Source organism: Brachycentrus maculatus, unplaced genomic scaffold (assembly GCF_059751285.1).
Source record: "Brachycentrus maculatus isolate JH-2025_06_01 unplaced genomic scaffold, ASM5975128v1 h1tg000226l, whole genome shotgun sequence".
In the NCBI taxonomy this organism is placed as follows: Eukaryota; Metazoa; Arthropoda; class Insecta; order Trichoptera; family Brachycentridae; genus Brachycentrus; species Brachycentrus maculatus.
This window is the reverse complement of record NW_028280977.1, coordinates 104,848-123,767: the sequence shown is the minus strand read 5'-3', so window position 1 is coordinate 123,767 and position 18,920 is coordinate 104,848. Positions and strand designations below refer to the sequence as shown.

Sequence of the window (18,920 nt, the reverse complement as noted above, 5' to 3'; positions counted from 1 at the left end):
ATATATATATATATATATATATAGATATATATATATATATATATATATATATATATATATATATATATATATATATATATATATATATATATATATATATATATATATATATATATATATATATATATATATATATATATATATATATATATATATATATATATATATATATATATATATATATATATATATATATATATATATATATATATATATATATATATATATATATATATATAATATATATATATATATAAATATATATATATATATATATATATATATATATATATATATATATATATATATATATATATATATATATATATATATATATATATATATATATATATATATATATATATATATATATATATATATATATATATATATATATATATATATATATATATATATATATATATATATATTTATATATTGTATATAACAACAATAATAATAATAAGAGGTATGACGGTCGTAAGCCCCGTATATGCCCATACTTCCATATTCTTCATTCCAGTATTTTTAGTAGCTTAAGATGAAGCATTTTTTTTTTGCATATGAAAGAAGATGGATGTTCAAGCATTTCAGGGCTTGGAACCTGGCGACACTCTTTTGGCGACATTTACTATTCTGGCCATTATTTAACATCTATAAATTTAAGACAGATAAACGTACTATTGTTCGATTGCTTTCATTTGTTAGTTGTAATTCTGATTGTCGTGGAATTTCGGCTCTCGGTGCTACCTTCAGTTGAGTATATTATGGCATTCTTAATTTTAACTACATCGGAAATAAATTACAAGAGAATTGCAGTTTTAACATCTACTAAAAAAAATTAATAAAAGTTTTTTAAATTAACATGTATGGAGAAAATCCAAACCGTACACTTCAGCGTTTTCACTATCACAATATGTCCTAGAATCGGTTCACTGATTTGTTGTACAATAAATTAGCACCGCGCAGAGAACAAACCTTCTTCGCAATGACCATAGTTTGACCTCAGAGTAATTAGTCCGTTTACGACCAAATAAAAGTTAACGAGAACTGTCTGACCAAAGGTTCCGTTGCGTCCAAACTATTGCGACAATTTCCGGAGTAAGTATCATACTATTATACGAGGATGATCACCAAATTGTATTTGCTTAAAACAATTCCTATGTACAAACAATGAGAAGTATTCAGACAATTTCTGCGTCCGGAAAAAAAAAACATGAAATGAAAGTATTGGTTCCAAATATGTTTTTACATCAATTGAGTTTGAAATGCCAAAAAAACGAAGTTTATCAAAGTAAATTAAATTATAAGCAAACAAAGGAAACACTTTTTCCTCACTAGGCATAGTAAATAATTATTCTGAGTAGGCAGAAATTATTTTTATAAGTCTCAGTAATGTTAATGATTTAAATTAAGAAATCTCATAAAAAAAAATATTTGAAAATTTGAAATAAAAAAAAAACATTATTTATATCTCAACAAAGATGAAGAAGAATATGGAAGTCTGAGCATTTCGTGGCTTACAACCGTCATTGGCTGGTTTATGTGATCACTTTACACACCTGTAACATTCACCAATTCTACCCATAATTGACAACCATATTACTTAAATTTTTAAACAGTAAAACTTTACTAGAGAAATCTATGATGAGATTGAGAGAAGCTTTTCACTAAGCAGAAATTCTTTAGTATGAATATGATGTCTGAATCCTGGATTATATTCACATACTCGAGAAACGCAAGAAAATATCCTTTTCATTAATATAAAAAATACGATAAAGTACTCAATATTAATAACCTTTATAAAAACTTAATAGTAAAAATGTCTGAAAAGTATATCAATGAAATAATAAAAGTTCGTGAAGTATCTATGAAGCTTTTAAATGAAATAAGTCCTATTTTCTTGCGGCTTTCCACTCTGGTGATTCAAGCACCCCCTCGCCCCATCTTAGTGGCCAGATGATCAGTTCATTATATCATTAATCGTAACGATCATCCCCTTGGAGAACCACTACCGTACATTAATATGTACATGGGCGGTATTTGTATGAGACCCACATACTAATAATACGACTTAGACGTGGCTAAATGGAATTCTTCCATGCAATTTAACCCTTAATACAAATATATCTTTATTGTAGATCCTCATATTAAGCGCTCAAGTACGATTATCGGCTAGATTTATTGCGGGACTAATGATTTTACTCTCCTTTAACAACTGACCAGTTTTCCGATCACGTTTTGAGAAAATATTCATAAAATTAATAATACAAAGTACATTTTCCCTTAACGTGATTAGGAATAAAGAAAATGAAAAATATTTTTTTTTGAATATTTTCCGCAGATAATTTGTGGTACATTTTATAAAATCTTTATAAAATTAATAGACTTTGTTTTCACCACTTTTTTTATTCATATAATTCAACCTACCGGTTTCAACAATACATTTAGGATTTTTGGAATGTGTGGAAGTTTTTTTTTTGTGTAAGTATTATAATATTTTTAATGTTTTTTTAATTTTTTTTCATATATTTAAAATAAACCCTGATGATGACAATGCATTGTTGAAACCGGTAGGTTGAATCATATGAATAAAAAAAGTGGTGAAATCAATGTCTGTTAATTTTTTAAGATAAAATAAAAATATATTAAGGATCTCAACTTGAGATATAATATTTATAGTCTTTTTATGAAGGAAAATGAAAGTCTCTCAAACACATCTCAACCTGGTATTTAGATGATTACTTTATTATTTATTTTTTTGTTGGAGCTAAAATGATTCGTAAACAAGTGGAGGCTTAGTGAAAAAATCCTATTCGCCACTGGATTATTCACCCGACGGACATATCAATATAAAAGATGTCTCAATTTGAGATGAATGCATATTTTAAAAACACTAACAATATTGTAAAATGTTAGAATATTCGTTTACATCCGTTTCTTATAAGGCTGTGAAGACCGATTAATTTTTTCCAGTTATGTGGCTCTAATATTTCTGATGTGCGCGACAGTTTAAACTGTGCCTAGTTATGTTACTGAGGTATCATTAATATAACCCTAATATGGTATTCCTGCTGTGCGCAACAATTTGAACTTTGCCTAGTTATGTTACAGAGGTATCAGAAATGTAGTCCAAAAATTTCAGTTGTGCGCAACAATTTGAACTTTGTTACAGACGTATCAATAATGAACCCTAATATTTCTACTGTGGGCTATGATTTAAACTTTGCCTACTTATGTAACAGTGGTATAAAAAATGTATCCCTTATAATTCTGTTGTCCACGACAATTTGAACTTTGCCTAGTTATGTTACTAAAGTATCAATAATGTAACCCTGAATGGTATTCCTGCTGTGCACGATAGTTTGAACTTTTGCTAGTTATGTTACTGAGGCATCGAAATGAAGCTCTAATATTTCTGTTGTGCGCAACAGTTTGAACTTTGTCTAGTTATGTTACCGAGGTATCAATAATGTAGCCTTAACATTTCTGTGGTGCGCAAACTTTGCTTAGTTATATTTCTGAGGTATCAATAATGTGGCCTAAATATTCCCGTTGTGCGCGACAATGGTCGGATTCCCCCGGAATGTAATCCAGAGGAAAAGTTGTGCGCTAATGCCTCAAGTGACAGACACTTTTATTTACATTCGCGTACGTACAATGTGCTTTGTTTTATCAAAGAGATGTGGGCAATTAATCACCCAGTAAGTACGGAGGCATCCGACCGAACGTTAACGCTGGAAAATATGTGAGATAAGAGGAGAATTTTGCGCGACACAATAATAAAAGGACCCACACGCTGAAATTATACATTACGAAATAATTGCTTAGTGGCGTGGGCCATTTTATTTCAAATTTCATTTTAATTTTATCATCACTTCGCATATTCCCAAATGACTAGGGGGTAAAAATATTTTTTCAACCCACGCGTTTCACCCCTTTGCCTTTGTATTTTTATAATTGTAAAAGAAGTTTATATACGCGTGAAATTTTCATTTAAACTTTTTGTAAAACAAAGTAATAATGAAAATACCACCTCGAACTATATATAACTACGAAATCATAATTTTTAATAATTAAAGATATAATATCATTTGGGTGCTATTAATAAATATCATTTTTGTTGTATTTACATATATATATATATATAAACCCTTATCCGCACCCCAATGGTGCAAAGGGCACTGCGTCATATAAACGCAGTGTTATCTTGATCGTTTAACACATGAAGGAAAGGTGATCAGCCCTCCGCTTCAGGTACCAGTCCAGGGTAATATTGAATAAATATGACAGTGAAAAAATCACTTTTATTTATTTTACCCCCCTTGGGAATCGAACCCGGGACCTCCAGAACGGTAGCCGAGCGTGCTGACCATTACACTACGGAGGCGGACAAGGGAGGTGAATATTGAATATAAAAACACGACGCAATTGATTTATTTATTTGAAAAATAATCATTATGCTCATCTGTTTTAATTATGTTTGCATGTACATTTATAAACGTATTTATAATATATATTAATAAAGTTCATAAAATATCAATTGAAAAAAAGATACCCACTCATTTCATTCTAATTTGAAGAATTGTTGTAGTCTTTGAACATGTCAGTAGAAAGTATAGTAGATATATATATTTTTTAAATTTATGTTTTATGAGTAGAACGTACAATGAATTTATTTTTCGTTAAATTTGAAAGAATTCGAAGGATATAAATGTATTTTTTGTTTTAGGTTTCTGTACGGAGGCCATCTTTCTTCGGGTTCTCCAGCACCCATCGCTGTGGAGGCGCTCTCCTCAACCACGAGTGGATTGCCACAGCTGGACATTGCGTGGATGAGTATGTCATTTATCAAACTGTTTTTCTAATGTACACGATAATTTATAACGGTTTCATCCTCAGTCAAGGGATTAAGTATATTTTATTTAAAAAAAATTGTTTCCTAGTAAAAAATATTTTTGACATCTCAACATAGATGAAGAAGAATATGGAAGTCTGGGTATTAACAGGACTTACAACCTGTCTTAGGCTAGTTAAATCAGATAAATGTGTATCACACATGGGACATTCACTATTCTACCCATGATTGACTACCGCACGACTTTTTTTTTAGTTTTGGAAGTCATAGTACATTTATGTATTTGATCAATCTCATGAAAAGATCAACGAGATATCTATCTACAATAATTGCTATTAATGTAATTGATAATACTCTAAGCCTGTATTATGTAAGTGTCTTCAACATATTTGACCATAAAATTAATAAAAAAAAATAAATGAATAAAAATATTCGTCGATACATTCATATAAATAAACATAAAAAAATAATTATAAAAATCCTCGTATTTCAGCAATTTTCAGTTTATACTGTGAATAATTTTGAGAGCTATAGATGTCTTCATCAACAAGTGAAAATACAAAGTATTTTTATATTATCGTTTGTATTTTCATCTGTTGATGAGTATGTCTGTTATATTCTCGAAACTAGAGGTGATAAAATTACTCTTTTTATTTTTTTTTTACATATTTAGTTTTTTAAAAAAATAAATATATACCATTTATGTAATATTTATATGAGTATATGAATGTAAAGATTGTTGTTTATTTAATGGCATAAGTTTTGTAGAATGGTGCTTGGATAGAACAGGCTTCGAGTTAACATCGAGTGACATCTCTCAAATCTTCCATCGATACTACCACGAACTCATATACGAACCACCTAGTGAATTATTTAAAAAATGTGAAGTATGTTGGTTTTTCCAATTATATATACGGTTAATAATCCATTGTCTGATATAACGAATAATAATTTTAATAACAATTAAGTGGGAATTCCTTTTAAATGCATCCGAGTTAAAAATCTCGTTTTATTTTCTGTAGAAGTCTGTTAAAAATATAAAATTTCACTTGAGTCAACAAGAGAGTATAATTAAGGTACTTCGGAATTTGTGTTTTAACGCAACATAAAATAATGAAAAACAAGTAACAATTTATCGAACAAGGTATTCGTGTGACCGCAGCTGATATTAATGACCAAAGTTCCCGTAAGATGTACGTTTTTGTACTGTTAAGTAAACAACATCCGTATGTTTGCTAAACTCTTAAGAGAACTGTAAAAAAAAGTTTACAAAATAAGAACGAGTGTATTTGAGTAATTCATGAATATAATTTTTTCGTTAGTTTAATTTACGTTAAAAAGTAAGAGGAAGAGTTAAAAATAAATTCGTTTTGAAGAAATGAAGAACACTATATTTTATCAGTATGTGTTCAAATAAACTGTATAATTTTCATCGTAAAATATTTTTTAGTAAAAAAAAACAGAATAAATTAATGTAAAATGATCAGTAATTATTTTTCGACATCTCAACATAATGAAGGAGAATATGGAAGTCTGGGCATTCACAGGGCTAATGACCGTCATAGGCTGGTTTCAGAGATCACTTTACACACGTACATTAATAAATTCTGCCCATGATGGTTCAACTTTGAAACATAGTGCCTGAATCCATAGAATTTTACTAGAGACATCTATTGGTGAGATGAAATAAAATGCCCACACTTCCATATTCTTCTTCATCTATATTGCGATGTTAAAAAATAAATTGAAAAATGACTCCTATGATTGGAGATAATCCAGGTTTGCGAACAAGTATTTAAACTCACTCAAAATATTGTAAATGATTAGTAATAATGAATTTCATTTTTGGCCAATTCAATTAATAGATGAGATTGATATTGACTTGTATATTTTAATCAAAGTCTTATGTTGACCCTCCATCCATTTGTCGGTTGACCCCGTATCTTTATACGTTTGCATGATCCCTTATTAATACAGGGTGTACGTGACAGAAAGCGGGATAAGAAGGGAAGTAGAGGGTGCGTGTGACAGTGTAGACAAATTTACAAGGTTTCGCCAGTCTCGCAAGTAATGCCGCAGTTTATTCACTAAAATAATTCAAGGGATTTGTTCCTGCCATTGCGGCAGGGTGAAAAATAATAAGGCACCATGTGACGCCTAAGGGTGGGTTCACAATGGAAGACAATATCGGGCACTACGTCATCCCGGGTATTACAGACAAAAGGGAGAGTCGTAACATTTTATTGTTTTCACGTTTATATTAAACCGTATTTTTTCCTGAAAGTTTTTAATGAATCGTGTTGGCATACGTATATAACATTTATTGAATATAAATTTATTCATTTTTTTTTATATTGCGGTTGTTTATATACAAAGTTATGCTCACAAAATTTTGTGTGTTTGTCTTAATCCTTGTTCGCGAATTAAGGAGTTATTTTTTAATTTTGACATCTCAATATAGTCATAAACTAGTTTGAGGGATCACTTTAAATACGAATAACATCATTTTACCCATGATTCACACACATACTAAAATTTTTGGATTCATACGTCCCTTCACGTGTGAGTTAGTTAGTGATTTTAGAAAGATTTTTTATTTAACAAGGACTTTTTTATTTATTTATTCTTATGTATGCAAGATCCTTATGGAATTTTTTACACCTGAAAACATGAATAGAAATTTTTCAGAATCTTGAAAATTTACCAATTTGACAAGGACATATAATTTTACTTCACAATTTGACCAGGTCGTAAGTCTTGTAAATATTAAGTCTTCAATTATTTTCATTCTCTATATTGAGAGGTCAAAATGTCAATGAGATGTGATGAATTATCTTTTATTAATAAAATCCTCCAAATGTTTATTTTAGCTTAATTGAAATACACCGAATTGATTTTAAATGTCATATAGCAGATGTTACGACTGCGATTTTAAATAGTATTATTACTTAATGTGCTGAACATATAAAATATTAATTAATATAGTCTTAGAGATTCAATATCACTTTGTTTTATTTGAGAGTTGACTGCTGAAATACCCTTTTATTGATCAAAATAATAAGAATCTAAAAAACAGTAATGTTTGTTGAAAATTTATACTGAACTGTTTTCATGAAATTCACCCCTAAATACAACTCAAATTTTTTGTAACTATTGATGGTTGAAGTGATGAAGTCTGCATTCGTTTAGCATTATAATGTTTAACACAAAGTCTTTAAAAATAAACACAAACTCAAACACTAAGACTCCGCCTTAATCCAATACAAGTTATAAAATGATTGCAAAGTCTTTCGTTAATAACTGTGCTTCTGCTCTTAAGGGCGGTTATTTCGCTGTACAGTTTGTGGAGTAGAACTATATTGAGGATGGGGAATAAATACGTTGGATTTGCAAATTATGTTAATTAAACATTTATGCACTGTTAGATTCCCCGGGCGCCCATTGCTTTCTAAAACTTTTGAGTAATTTCGCATTCTGGCTAGAAAGCATAACATACCGCTGTGAAAATAACTCGACTACTTTAAATCCCATGTAGTATCAGTAAAAACTACCAGAAATATCTTCTTTACCCAATGGTGTATAGGGCACTGCACTGATTGTAAGCAATGTTATCTTAAACGTTAAACACAAGTAATAAAAAGTTGATTATTCAGGGTAATATTGAATTATTATTATGGTGAAGAATGTATCATTTGGTAAATGTACAAAATTTTGAGCGTGTCTAAATATTTTTTCACAAATCTGGATCATCTCCGCTTAGGAGTGATTTTTTACATTTTTGGATTCTTAACATACATGAAGATGAATATTGAAGTCTTCACATTTACAGGACTTACAACCGACATAATCGTGTTTATTAAAAAAAAGTGTTGCATAAGTAAAAATGAATGTAGAAAAAAACAGTACAAAACAAAAAATACATGAAAAATAAATGAAGTTAAATTCAAATTCAGTACGATTTTTTAAATTATTTTTTGGCAAAGAAATCGCACAACGCCCGATTAAAAAAGTACTGCGTTGATTTGATAATTGTTTCCCTCTTTATATTACGTTATTTATAATTGAGGTTCAAAAATGTGCTGCTTAAAAAGATTTTGTTTTGGAAAACTGGAGTAGAAAAAATGTAAAAAAACTAATTTTCTTCTTTTATATTATATATTCGGATAAAATAATCCATAAAAATAGGTTTTTAAATAACTTGAAGAAAAACATAACAGTTCTTCAATTTGTGAAGTAATCTACAATTATTTAAATCAAGTTTCATATTTCATGTTATTTGAACTAAACATATGCATAAAACAAATCAGTGAGCAAAAGATGAATGGTGGTAACTTAAAAACAGTAAATGGGTTGAGTAAAAATATCATTTTGCAATGAATGACGTAATGAAATAACTTAGAAATTTAAAAATAAATACATTAATAATTTGTCAACCATTGCCGCCAAAGATATTTATATTTACATTTTTTAAAGCTTAATTCTTGGATTAAATCCACAAAAGTAAAATATGCGATCGTCGTTAATCAATTGCATAGACAAAATAAAAATATCAATTAACATAATGCATCTTTTTGTCAGGTTGACATAGTATAAAAAGTTGTTCGAAAGTAAAAGTCAAAGGTATATTGGCAAAATTTTATATATTATAAAGTCCGTCAAGTGAGAATTCAAATTAAATAAATAAGCTGAAGATTCTTCTGATAATGATGGAAAAACACCATATTAATGTCTAACGATGATTTTTATTAGTAAAACATTCAAATAACGTGATAAATTCACAATTAGCATTTAGAGCGAATGAATTTAAAATAGAGTTTGCTATGGAAAAATAAGTTTTTACTATTTTTTTTAGTTTTCTTTGTGTTATTTGTTAAAAACATGAATTACAATTCAGGTTTTTTATTCTTTTTATTCGTATTTGAATTTAAATATTGTCAAAATTTCAAAGCCATCGATCGGTGAAAAATAGTCGGAGATTTGAGAGTTAGAACAAACGATCATTTACATTTTCATTTATATGCAGATAATTTTAGTAATATGCGATTGTTTTATCTTTTTATTTGATGGAGGGAGTTTAATTTTTTTATCATCATAATCATGAAAATATTGCTCATATCGTATTGTAGCAATTCGAGCAGGAAAAATAAATAAATCTGTCATTGATTGAACTTTAGATTTATATCGTTTGATAAAAACGTGCCTGCGATAGATTTTTCTCATTTATAAAAGAACAATCTCGGATAATATTTTTCCTTTCCCATCTTTTAATACAAATCGTTTTGATTTTCTTTCCAAGTTTTTATTCTAAGGACAAAAGTTCTTAATTTATTCATTTTGAATATAATTAATCATAGCGTTTGATGCTTATTATTGGGTTTTAGAAAACCTTGTAAAATAAATCATTTTGCATTTAAAGGCTATTTTTTTAGTTAAAAACAATGAACATACACACTGATATGAACAGTTTATAGATAATTTTAAGTATATAATCTACATTTTTTTTATACCATATGCTTTTTTTTGTCTAAATATGCTCAACTTACCAAGAGACAAAACGAATGAATTAGTTTACGTTTTTATATATGACTATCTTACTTACTGAAAACTATCACGCCTCTTCACTGCAGAAGTAGGCAGAAAGAATAGAACGCTATGCCACTCTGTTTTTACAAACATACCAAGTTTTCCTCGGTCTTATCTATGTCGCTACCAAAACCAGACATATTTTTTAAATTTTATTTTATGTTATTACTTATATGCAAAATAAATTTTACTGATGAAAATGGATCAAAAATGTATTTTATCCTAACATGCATGTGAATTAAGATATTTTTTTAATATAAAAACATCTGTAAATGGAACTGTACACACATATTTATAAAGATACCTTTTTGTATTATATTGACAAAAGACATATTAATTCATTTGATTATGATATGAACAAATATTATACATTTTGAATGCTTCTAGGCATAAATAATAATTTAAAGGCAGTTTATTGAAGCCATATCATAATTGTATGATTGAACTATTTCTAGTCAACGTAACTCTTAGAATGACTGAAGACGATACACAACACTTAGTTGTTCTGTGAATCCTTACATGGGTAAATTAATGATATTCTATATACATATAAAATACGAATCGAACCCTTATCAAATACGGGCAAGTAACCGATATTAGATACTTCAGGGTATTTATCACTAAACTTTGATTACAACCATCATTCAAATATCATTTTCATCTCAACTCAAATAACAATAATTCGTAACCGCAATCGATTCAAATATTCCATATTTGTGTCGCCTACTTTCAAAATTCGCCAGATCCATGTAAGTCAATTTTACAAAAAAAAACAAAATTCTCCGGGTAATATTAATGTTTCAAAGACTTGTATATATTTGATGAAATTAAATGAATAATCCCTATTTTTTTAGATTTTTTTTCAGTATTTAAAAAAAAACAAACCGATAATGACGTCATATGAATGTTTGACCCATCCCCGCTCTGTGATTGGCCGATACGGGTCAGAAGGCAAGTTCCATGAATATAGCGGAATTTGAAATACAACGCTATTTTTAAGTATTTTTCAGCAGGGTTTTCAAGTATATAATTTTTTTTTAAATGAAGCTTAAAATTGGAATTCCGACAGAGTATTTATTTTTAAGTGTTTTAAAATTAGATATGGTAGATTCTAAAAATAGGCGACACATTTATGTTATATTACTTCCAACACAAAATATGTACAAGCTAGTTTCGACTTAAAAATATCGAGCCCCACATATGGTTTATTTATAAAGTATATCATACAAGTAATTTGAATTGTACAAATATGCACATATGTACATGTACGAGTATATACTAGTACATGTAATGATTATGTTGTTTGAAATAATATCGAAATATAAGATTTTAAGTGTGTCCAAATCCTTGTTTACAGATCTCGGTTCCTCCATTTTTATATTAACATTTCAACATAGTTGAATAATATGGATGTCTAGGCATTTACAGGGCTAACGACCTGTCATAAGTTAGTTGAAGTAACACATATGAAAGAACGTGTCTATAAAAGTGTGCTAGTTAATCATGGGAAGAATAGAGGATGTTACATGTGTTTAAAGTGATGACATGTCGTTATCCCTGTAAATACTCAGATTTCCATATTTTCTTTCATCACCTTTGTTGATATGTCAATATTATATCGAAATATTTCACGAAGGACTAATTTTTTAAAAACAAATTCTAGATTTGCTCCTCTTTGGAATTCCAATATTGAACTAAAGAATTTTTATAAATACCTTTTCATAGACGAACAAGTCTATTCGTATATTTTATGAAATACAATTATATTTTGTGAAAGTTTCTTCCAATTAAAACTAACTTATTTCAATCATAAGTGTCGCCGATGAGTTACATGCAGTTTTTGAAATGTAAATACAATTTTCTAATTTTTTAGTATGTGGTTGTCAATCATGGTAAATGTAACTCAGTGTATAAAATGATCTCCGCAAAGCTCGAATAGTCGTCGGTGGATTTTTTTTTACAAACGCAATCTTGTTTTGATTCAAATAAATTTATGTAGACTTATGAAATGAAAAGCTTCCTCACCCCTGGCATTGAACTTTTGATTACTCACACACCAAAACCAATAAATCATTATTATTGGATACTAGATAATATATAAAAACTGAACATTATAATTTACCTAGAGCAATAAAACATTTATAATATAAAATATTCAAGAATTAAAGGTTAAGATTCAACATGTTTATTAAGTAAAATTATTTATTGGTAATATGGAAACATTATTTATTTATTTATGGTTCGCAAACAATAACAAAAATTTATTGTAATACAGTTCAATATAATACGTTTAAATATTATTCATCAATTGGATGAGAACACAACAAACCTATATAGAAACAAGTTATATCACAAGTTTATTTTGTATCGAACCCGAGACCTCTAGCACGGTAGTTAAACACGCTAACCATTACTTGCAGTGCCCTATGCACCATTGGGTGCGGAAAAGGGTAAGCAAGAATTAAAGCATATTCATATGTAAAAATATTAGAAATGTGGTCGTTAAAAACAGTAATAACAATGAACAGTTGTAAAATAAAAATAATAAGAAGTAAAACCTAAAAGGTAAATTAAACTAAGCTGTAAGATTAAAGTGGAAATACATTATAAGAGGAAAAAATCATAAATTTTCAAAGTAAAATCCAAACATTTATTTATGGCGAATTGTAATTGAATAAGATTTTATCAATAAGTGAAAGAAAAACAGAATTATCCTCGAATAAAGTACGGGTTAAGGGCGCCATGGATGTTCCAGAAGAAAATAGGATTTGCAAGCTAGAATAAATCATCACTGAAATAACACAGCCTCCCTTGGTCCTGCAGGATGCGTACATCTTTATTCCAGGGTATATGTTAAGCGAAATCCCAAGAGCATCCTAAATAAACTTCCCAGCCAAGCAGCAAGGCACCCCAAGGAATACGGCATCCCCATGAAAATAAAACATATTTCTTATTTTGTATGCATACATCGAAGATACATGAGTCTCCGTAAAGGAATCTTTCTTGTCCATACATATATTAGACTCCTGGAACATGTGCTATGCGAATTTATTGCTAATAGTATTTTTTAAACAGAATCATTTAAGTAAAATATAATACAATATTATCCAAATAAAAATAAACCTTGTAATAGAAAAAACGTTTATAAACGTAATATGTTATAAATATGTTTGTATGAAGGAAAACCTTTTAAGTGTGTCCAAAAAACTTGTTGGATATTTTTACATTTTTGTTTTTTGTGGTCCTCATAAGTGAAGAAACCTTGAAAATGTAGTGAATAAAAGAATCTGGTCAATTTATAAGCGGCATAAAAAGTATAATTCATGTTTTCAGGCGTTTCTCAGTGTATAAAAAAATCCAGTTAGGATCTTACGTACATTCAAATAAAAAGGTCTCTGCTATATATTATAAAAGCATCCCAATCTAACCAAATATGGCTCTCGTGAACTCACGTTTTGTGAACACACAAAAATTTGAGTAGTGTGGTAGAATGGTGAATGTTTTACGTGTGTAGAGTGATCACTTAACGTAATAAAAAAATATATATATACAAAGATAATATGATTACTTTTTCACTTTGCTTTCCACCTATCTAACTAACTAACTAACCATGACGCCGCTTCCCCGCAGGGGTAGGCAGAGAGAATAGAACGCCACACCACTCTGTCATTGCAAACATTCCTCGCCTCTTCCACGTTCATGCATCTCCTCATACATACCCGCCGATTATAACGACTCCTAACCGCTTTCAAGTATTTGGCATATCTGATCGTGCCATGTTTTTCTCGGTCTTCCTCTGCTCCTTTTTCTAATTACATTCGCCTCATAAATTTGTTTCACCGTTCTTTCCTCACTTATTCATTCTACATGTCCAAACCACTACCTGTCTGATGATGTCAAATAAAATAAATGTGAAAAAAAAACTATTGTATATGGTTGTCATTTTACTTTGTGATCAGCTATATTTTTGCACAATAAATAAGCTATATTATAAGTTGAAATAAAATAATCTATTTTGGCGTTTAATTTGTAGAATTCCATTTTAATTTATGTATTAATTTTAAATCAAACACATTTTTTTTGAGTCCACTAAGTTGTATTTTATTAACAAAAACACATTACAAAATTTATATTGTGACAATTGTTTCGCCTTGTTAGGGCATTATCAAACGAATGTTTGGAACGTTTGATAGTGCCCTAACAAGGCTAAACAATTGTCACAACATAATTTTTTTTGTTGATAAAATACAACTTAGTAGACTCAAAAAAATCTGTGTTTGATTTAAAATTAATACATAAATGAAATAAAATAACTTTGTTTATTGATCCACTCACTGTTTATGCACAAAAGATATTTAAAAAGATAACATGATTGGTTTTTCAGCCTGCTGCTGTCCCAAATACGCATAAGGGTGGGAGAGTACGACTTCTCCAACGTCCAAGAAGACTACCCTTTCATGGAGCGCGGCGCCGCTAGGAAGGTCATTCACCCAAAGTACAACTACTTCACGTACGAGTATGACCTCGCGCTGCTGAGGCTAGAGTCACCCGTCGCCTTCGCACCGCACATCAGCCCGGTCTGCCTGCCCGCCAGCGACGACTTGCTAGTAGGGGAGAATGCCACTGTGACGGGGTGGGGGCGGCTGTCCGAGGGAGGGTCCCTACCCTCGGTGCTTCAAGAGGTACTCCCTTATGTTTGTGTATGAAAAGCGAACGTTTATTTTTCTCTTTAGAAAAAGCTTAATGTACAGATGGCTCGGTTTTTAAGAGAAGCCTACGTTTAAAAATATACAATTTCCCGTTTTAAGATACAACACTCCGGTTGGCTTGTACTGTTTTAATACAGGATGAGGCGTGGTAACTTCCTTATTTAAAAAAAAAACATAGTACAAAAAGTTTTGTCAGTATGGTTTTTGTTCTTTTTTTTTACAGCAGCACATTGAAAGTTTCATATTATATTACATATTTAGTTTAAAAAAAAGTTTTATATTATTTTGTTCTCATCAATGCGCTAAGATAGGCGAATTTTGACATTTCTATCTATAAGTTTTTCTAGCATATCTGTGCCTATGTCAGCATTAACAGCAAGTATATTGTCATTTAGCTAACCAAGAGTCTTTAAACGATTTGTGTAAATTAATGTTTTAAGTTAATAGCGCAGAAAATAGCCACAAGAAGCTAAATCTGGGGATCGCGCTAGCCACTGAAAATCGCCCCTAAGAGAGATGCACCGTCCGGGAAGGTGTTTCGGCAAAAAAAATAATGAAAGTTTGTGTCATGTGAGCCGTTGTGTCATCCAGTTGGAACTACACATCCCTTACATGTCTTTCTTCGAGTTTAGGTATAAAAAAACTCGAAGAAATGGATATGACGACGATGTTTTCGACTGTCGACGTTTTCAGGCATCCTGATGGTTCTGGAAGGCTCTGGTCCATCTTGTTTCTTTTTCACATTACCAGTATCCCTTAACGTGTCCACCCATATTGTAATGTATGATAACTGATGCAAAAATCAATTTACGATTTGTCACACGACCTGCAGGCGCGATATTGAATTGTTTTCTGAATGCACGCTTGCGATGAACGGGCGAAGGAAAAGTAGGCTTTCATGGCGAACGCGCGCCCTTCGTTCGTTCATGGCATGATTGACACTAAACTAACCTAAAAATAAATTGAGATCTTGTGCTTTCAAACGCGTTAAAGGAACGCGTTCTAAAAGTAACTGTTTTTGTAGCGAGAGTTTAAAAAAAGGTAGTGACCGCGCCCCACCCTATTCAATTTGATACAATTTGTAAACATTTATACATATGGCAAATTTATTATTTTAGTTTCGCTTTGCCTCTCCAAAAAAGAGTCTGAGCTCTTGTGCTTGGAGAGAGACTTACACTAGAGGTTTATTGTTTTATTTGATTAATGTTATAATTGTCTTCTTCTTTTAATTTATGTATTTTTAAAGATTTACATGTAATAGGCATTATTTTTTTATTTCTTTAAGGTATTCTCTTATATTTAGAGGTACTCTCTTATGTTTGTTTATGAAATACGAACATTTATTTTTCTCTTCAGATAAAGCTAAATGTGCAGATGCCTCGGTTTTTAAGGGAAGCCTACGTTTAAAAATAAACAGTTTCCCGTTTCATACAACGCACCGGTCGAGCTGTCTTGAAAAAATGTAACGTTTTGTGGCATTTAACATTCATATTAAATAATTTGAAAAATACGTTTTAAAAAAAATCCATTCGCACGGAAGTGTTTAGGCGCGATGGCCTAGTATCTTAATCCCGACTTGAGTATTTAATTTCTGCATAAAAACTGAGTTGTTTTTAATTTCTTTCAAAAATAATTACTATAAATTGTAGAGCGCCCTTGAGGTGGTTTCTCATGAAAACGGCTTTAAATAAATTGGCCAATAAATAACAACAATACCAAAAATAAAACATAAACGTCAACATTAAGCATAAGTTATTTCCAAATAAAACTATTTAAAACTATTTATTTCCATATAATATTAAATAAATAAGTTTAATAATCCCTTTATATCTCCTTGCGATAATATCCCGTGAGGTGTCATAATTTAATTATTTTGATTTGTTTACATAAAAAATACAAAAATTTTACTGTGGATCACTTGTTTTTTAAATGTTTTTTTTTTGGCAAATTGTATATCTCTAGATTTCCCTTATTTTTTTGCAAAATTGACTTAAACCACTTTAGTTTATAAAAATCCATTCATCTTTAGTCAGAAAGAATGTCTGGTTTTTGCATTGAAGAAGCTTAAATCTTTATAAATAAATCTATTTTGTCCTCAATATTTAAAATATTTGTTTGTTATTAGGTTCAAGTGCCTATCGTGTCCAATGAGCGTTGCAAGAGTATGTTCCTTCGCGCTGGTCGTCACGAGTTCATCCCGGAAATCTTCCTTTGCGCTGGCAACGAGAAGGGCGGCCAGGACTCCTGTCAGGGAGACTCCGGCGGACCTCTCCAGGTTCGAGGAGCTGACGGACGCTACTTTCTGGCCGGCATCATCAGCTGGGGAATCGGCTGTGCGGAGGCAAGTCTGCCCGGTGTGTGCACAAGGATATCAAAATTTGTCCCATGGATATTGGAAACAGTCACGTGATAACAAAAAAAAACTATACCAATTCTAAATCATGAATTTATCAAGTTCACGTCAGTGTAAAGCAATTTGTTTCTTAAATAAACGGAGAGTGAATAAGTGAGTCCAAAAGTTATTTAAAAAAAAACAATTGATGCAGATGGACTTCTGCTTGCTGTAGCGGATGATTGCTGTAGGAGCTTTTAATTTTGAGCTTTTATTTCTAGTATTGTTCCTGCGTTATTGCTTCACTTGTGTATCTAGCTCATTGGTATAATACTACGATACTACGGGCATGTGAATATTCCAATATAATATTTAATAAAATCTTTGTTGGATCACAATTTTTATTATACAAATTATCATTCCTTGACTGCATGAACTTTTTATTCATCAATACCTTGTAAACACTGAATTGTGTTTCAAATGTGAAAAAAAGAGAAGACTGTAAGTATTTTAATATTATTAAAGGAACTTTTGTCATAAAGTGACGTGGTGCTAAAAAGGAATATGAAATTGATAAAAAAAATTTATATAAATTTGTGTTCGGAAATTGATGTGATTACGTTTTTATATATAAAGTAAAAAGATACTTGTATTTTTGTGTTATGAATAGAAATAATAATTTATAGTTAAAAATATGAAATTTTACATGCATTTTAAATACATAATTCAAAAGTGTGCTTCATATTTAAAACTAATACAAGACAAACTTTGATTGAGGTTGTAGAAGATTTATGCGTTTATGAATTTTTAGTTCTTCATCCTATGTATCATGTAAAAAGTCCTTATTTATATTTATAAATAGCCAATAGTTTATCATATTCTTGAGAGTTGGAACAAAGGTTCCAAGATTGTTTTTGAACATGAAATTACAGTGATATATAATATGTATTTATTATCAGGTGAATTAGGTTCGGTTCTTGGGTTTACGAGAGATAATCCCTTAAATATTCCGGTTATCTTAACATTTCTTGCCTTTGATCCCAAAAACCGACACTTAACATAGGTCTTCCACATGGTCACGTTTTCTTGATCTAAAATACAAGGAGATTTCAGTTCAAGCACTTACATACATACTAAATCCTTGACGACATTCAACCCAAAACATCTATTTCAAAACAAAATTTAACTCAATTTATTAAAGGCTTAAGAAAAAAATATCATTGAAATTCGATACAAAAATTCTTTACGTATATTTTTTTAAGAATATAATGTAAAAACGTAAAATTCTCATGTAAAAATCCTGCTTTGAATTAAAAATATAAACACGAAATAAATTATATTTCTGAAAACAGTTAATTGATTTCAAATACATGTAAATTAAGTTATGTAACCCACTTTATATTATTTATTTAAAAATCGCAACTTGTTAACAAAAATG

General features: G+C 30.0%; 1 protein-coding gene across 1 annotated transcript in view; it reads left to right on the top strand.

The window, feature by feature from the left end:
• The window catches only part of LOC148306766 (serine proteinase stubble-like), a 178,174-nt gene extending 159,477 nt beyond the window's left edge, over positions 1-18,697 (top strand). The window contains exons 7-9 of the mRNA XM_088264385.1: positions 4,733-4,839; positions 14,826-15,123; positions 17,276-18,697. Of these exons, the coding sequence (XP_088120511.1) occupies positions 4,733-4,839; positions 14,826-15,123; positions 17,276-17,560 (690 nt within the window). The 3' untranslated portion in view covers positions 17,561-18,697. The remainder of the gene's footprint in view (positions 1-4,732; positions 4,840-14,825; positions 15,124-17,275) is intronic.
• Positions 18,698-18,920: the final 223 nt, after the last annotated feature.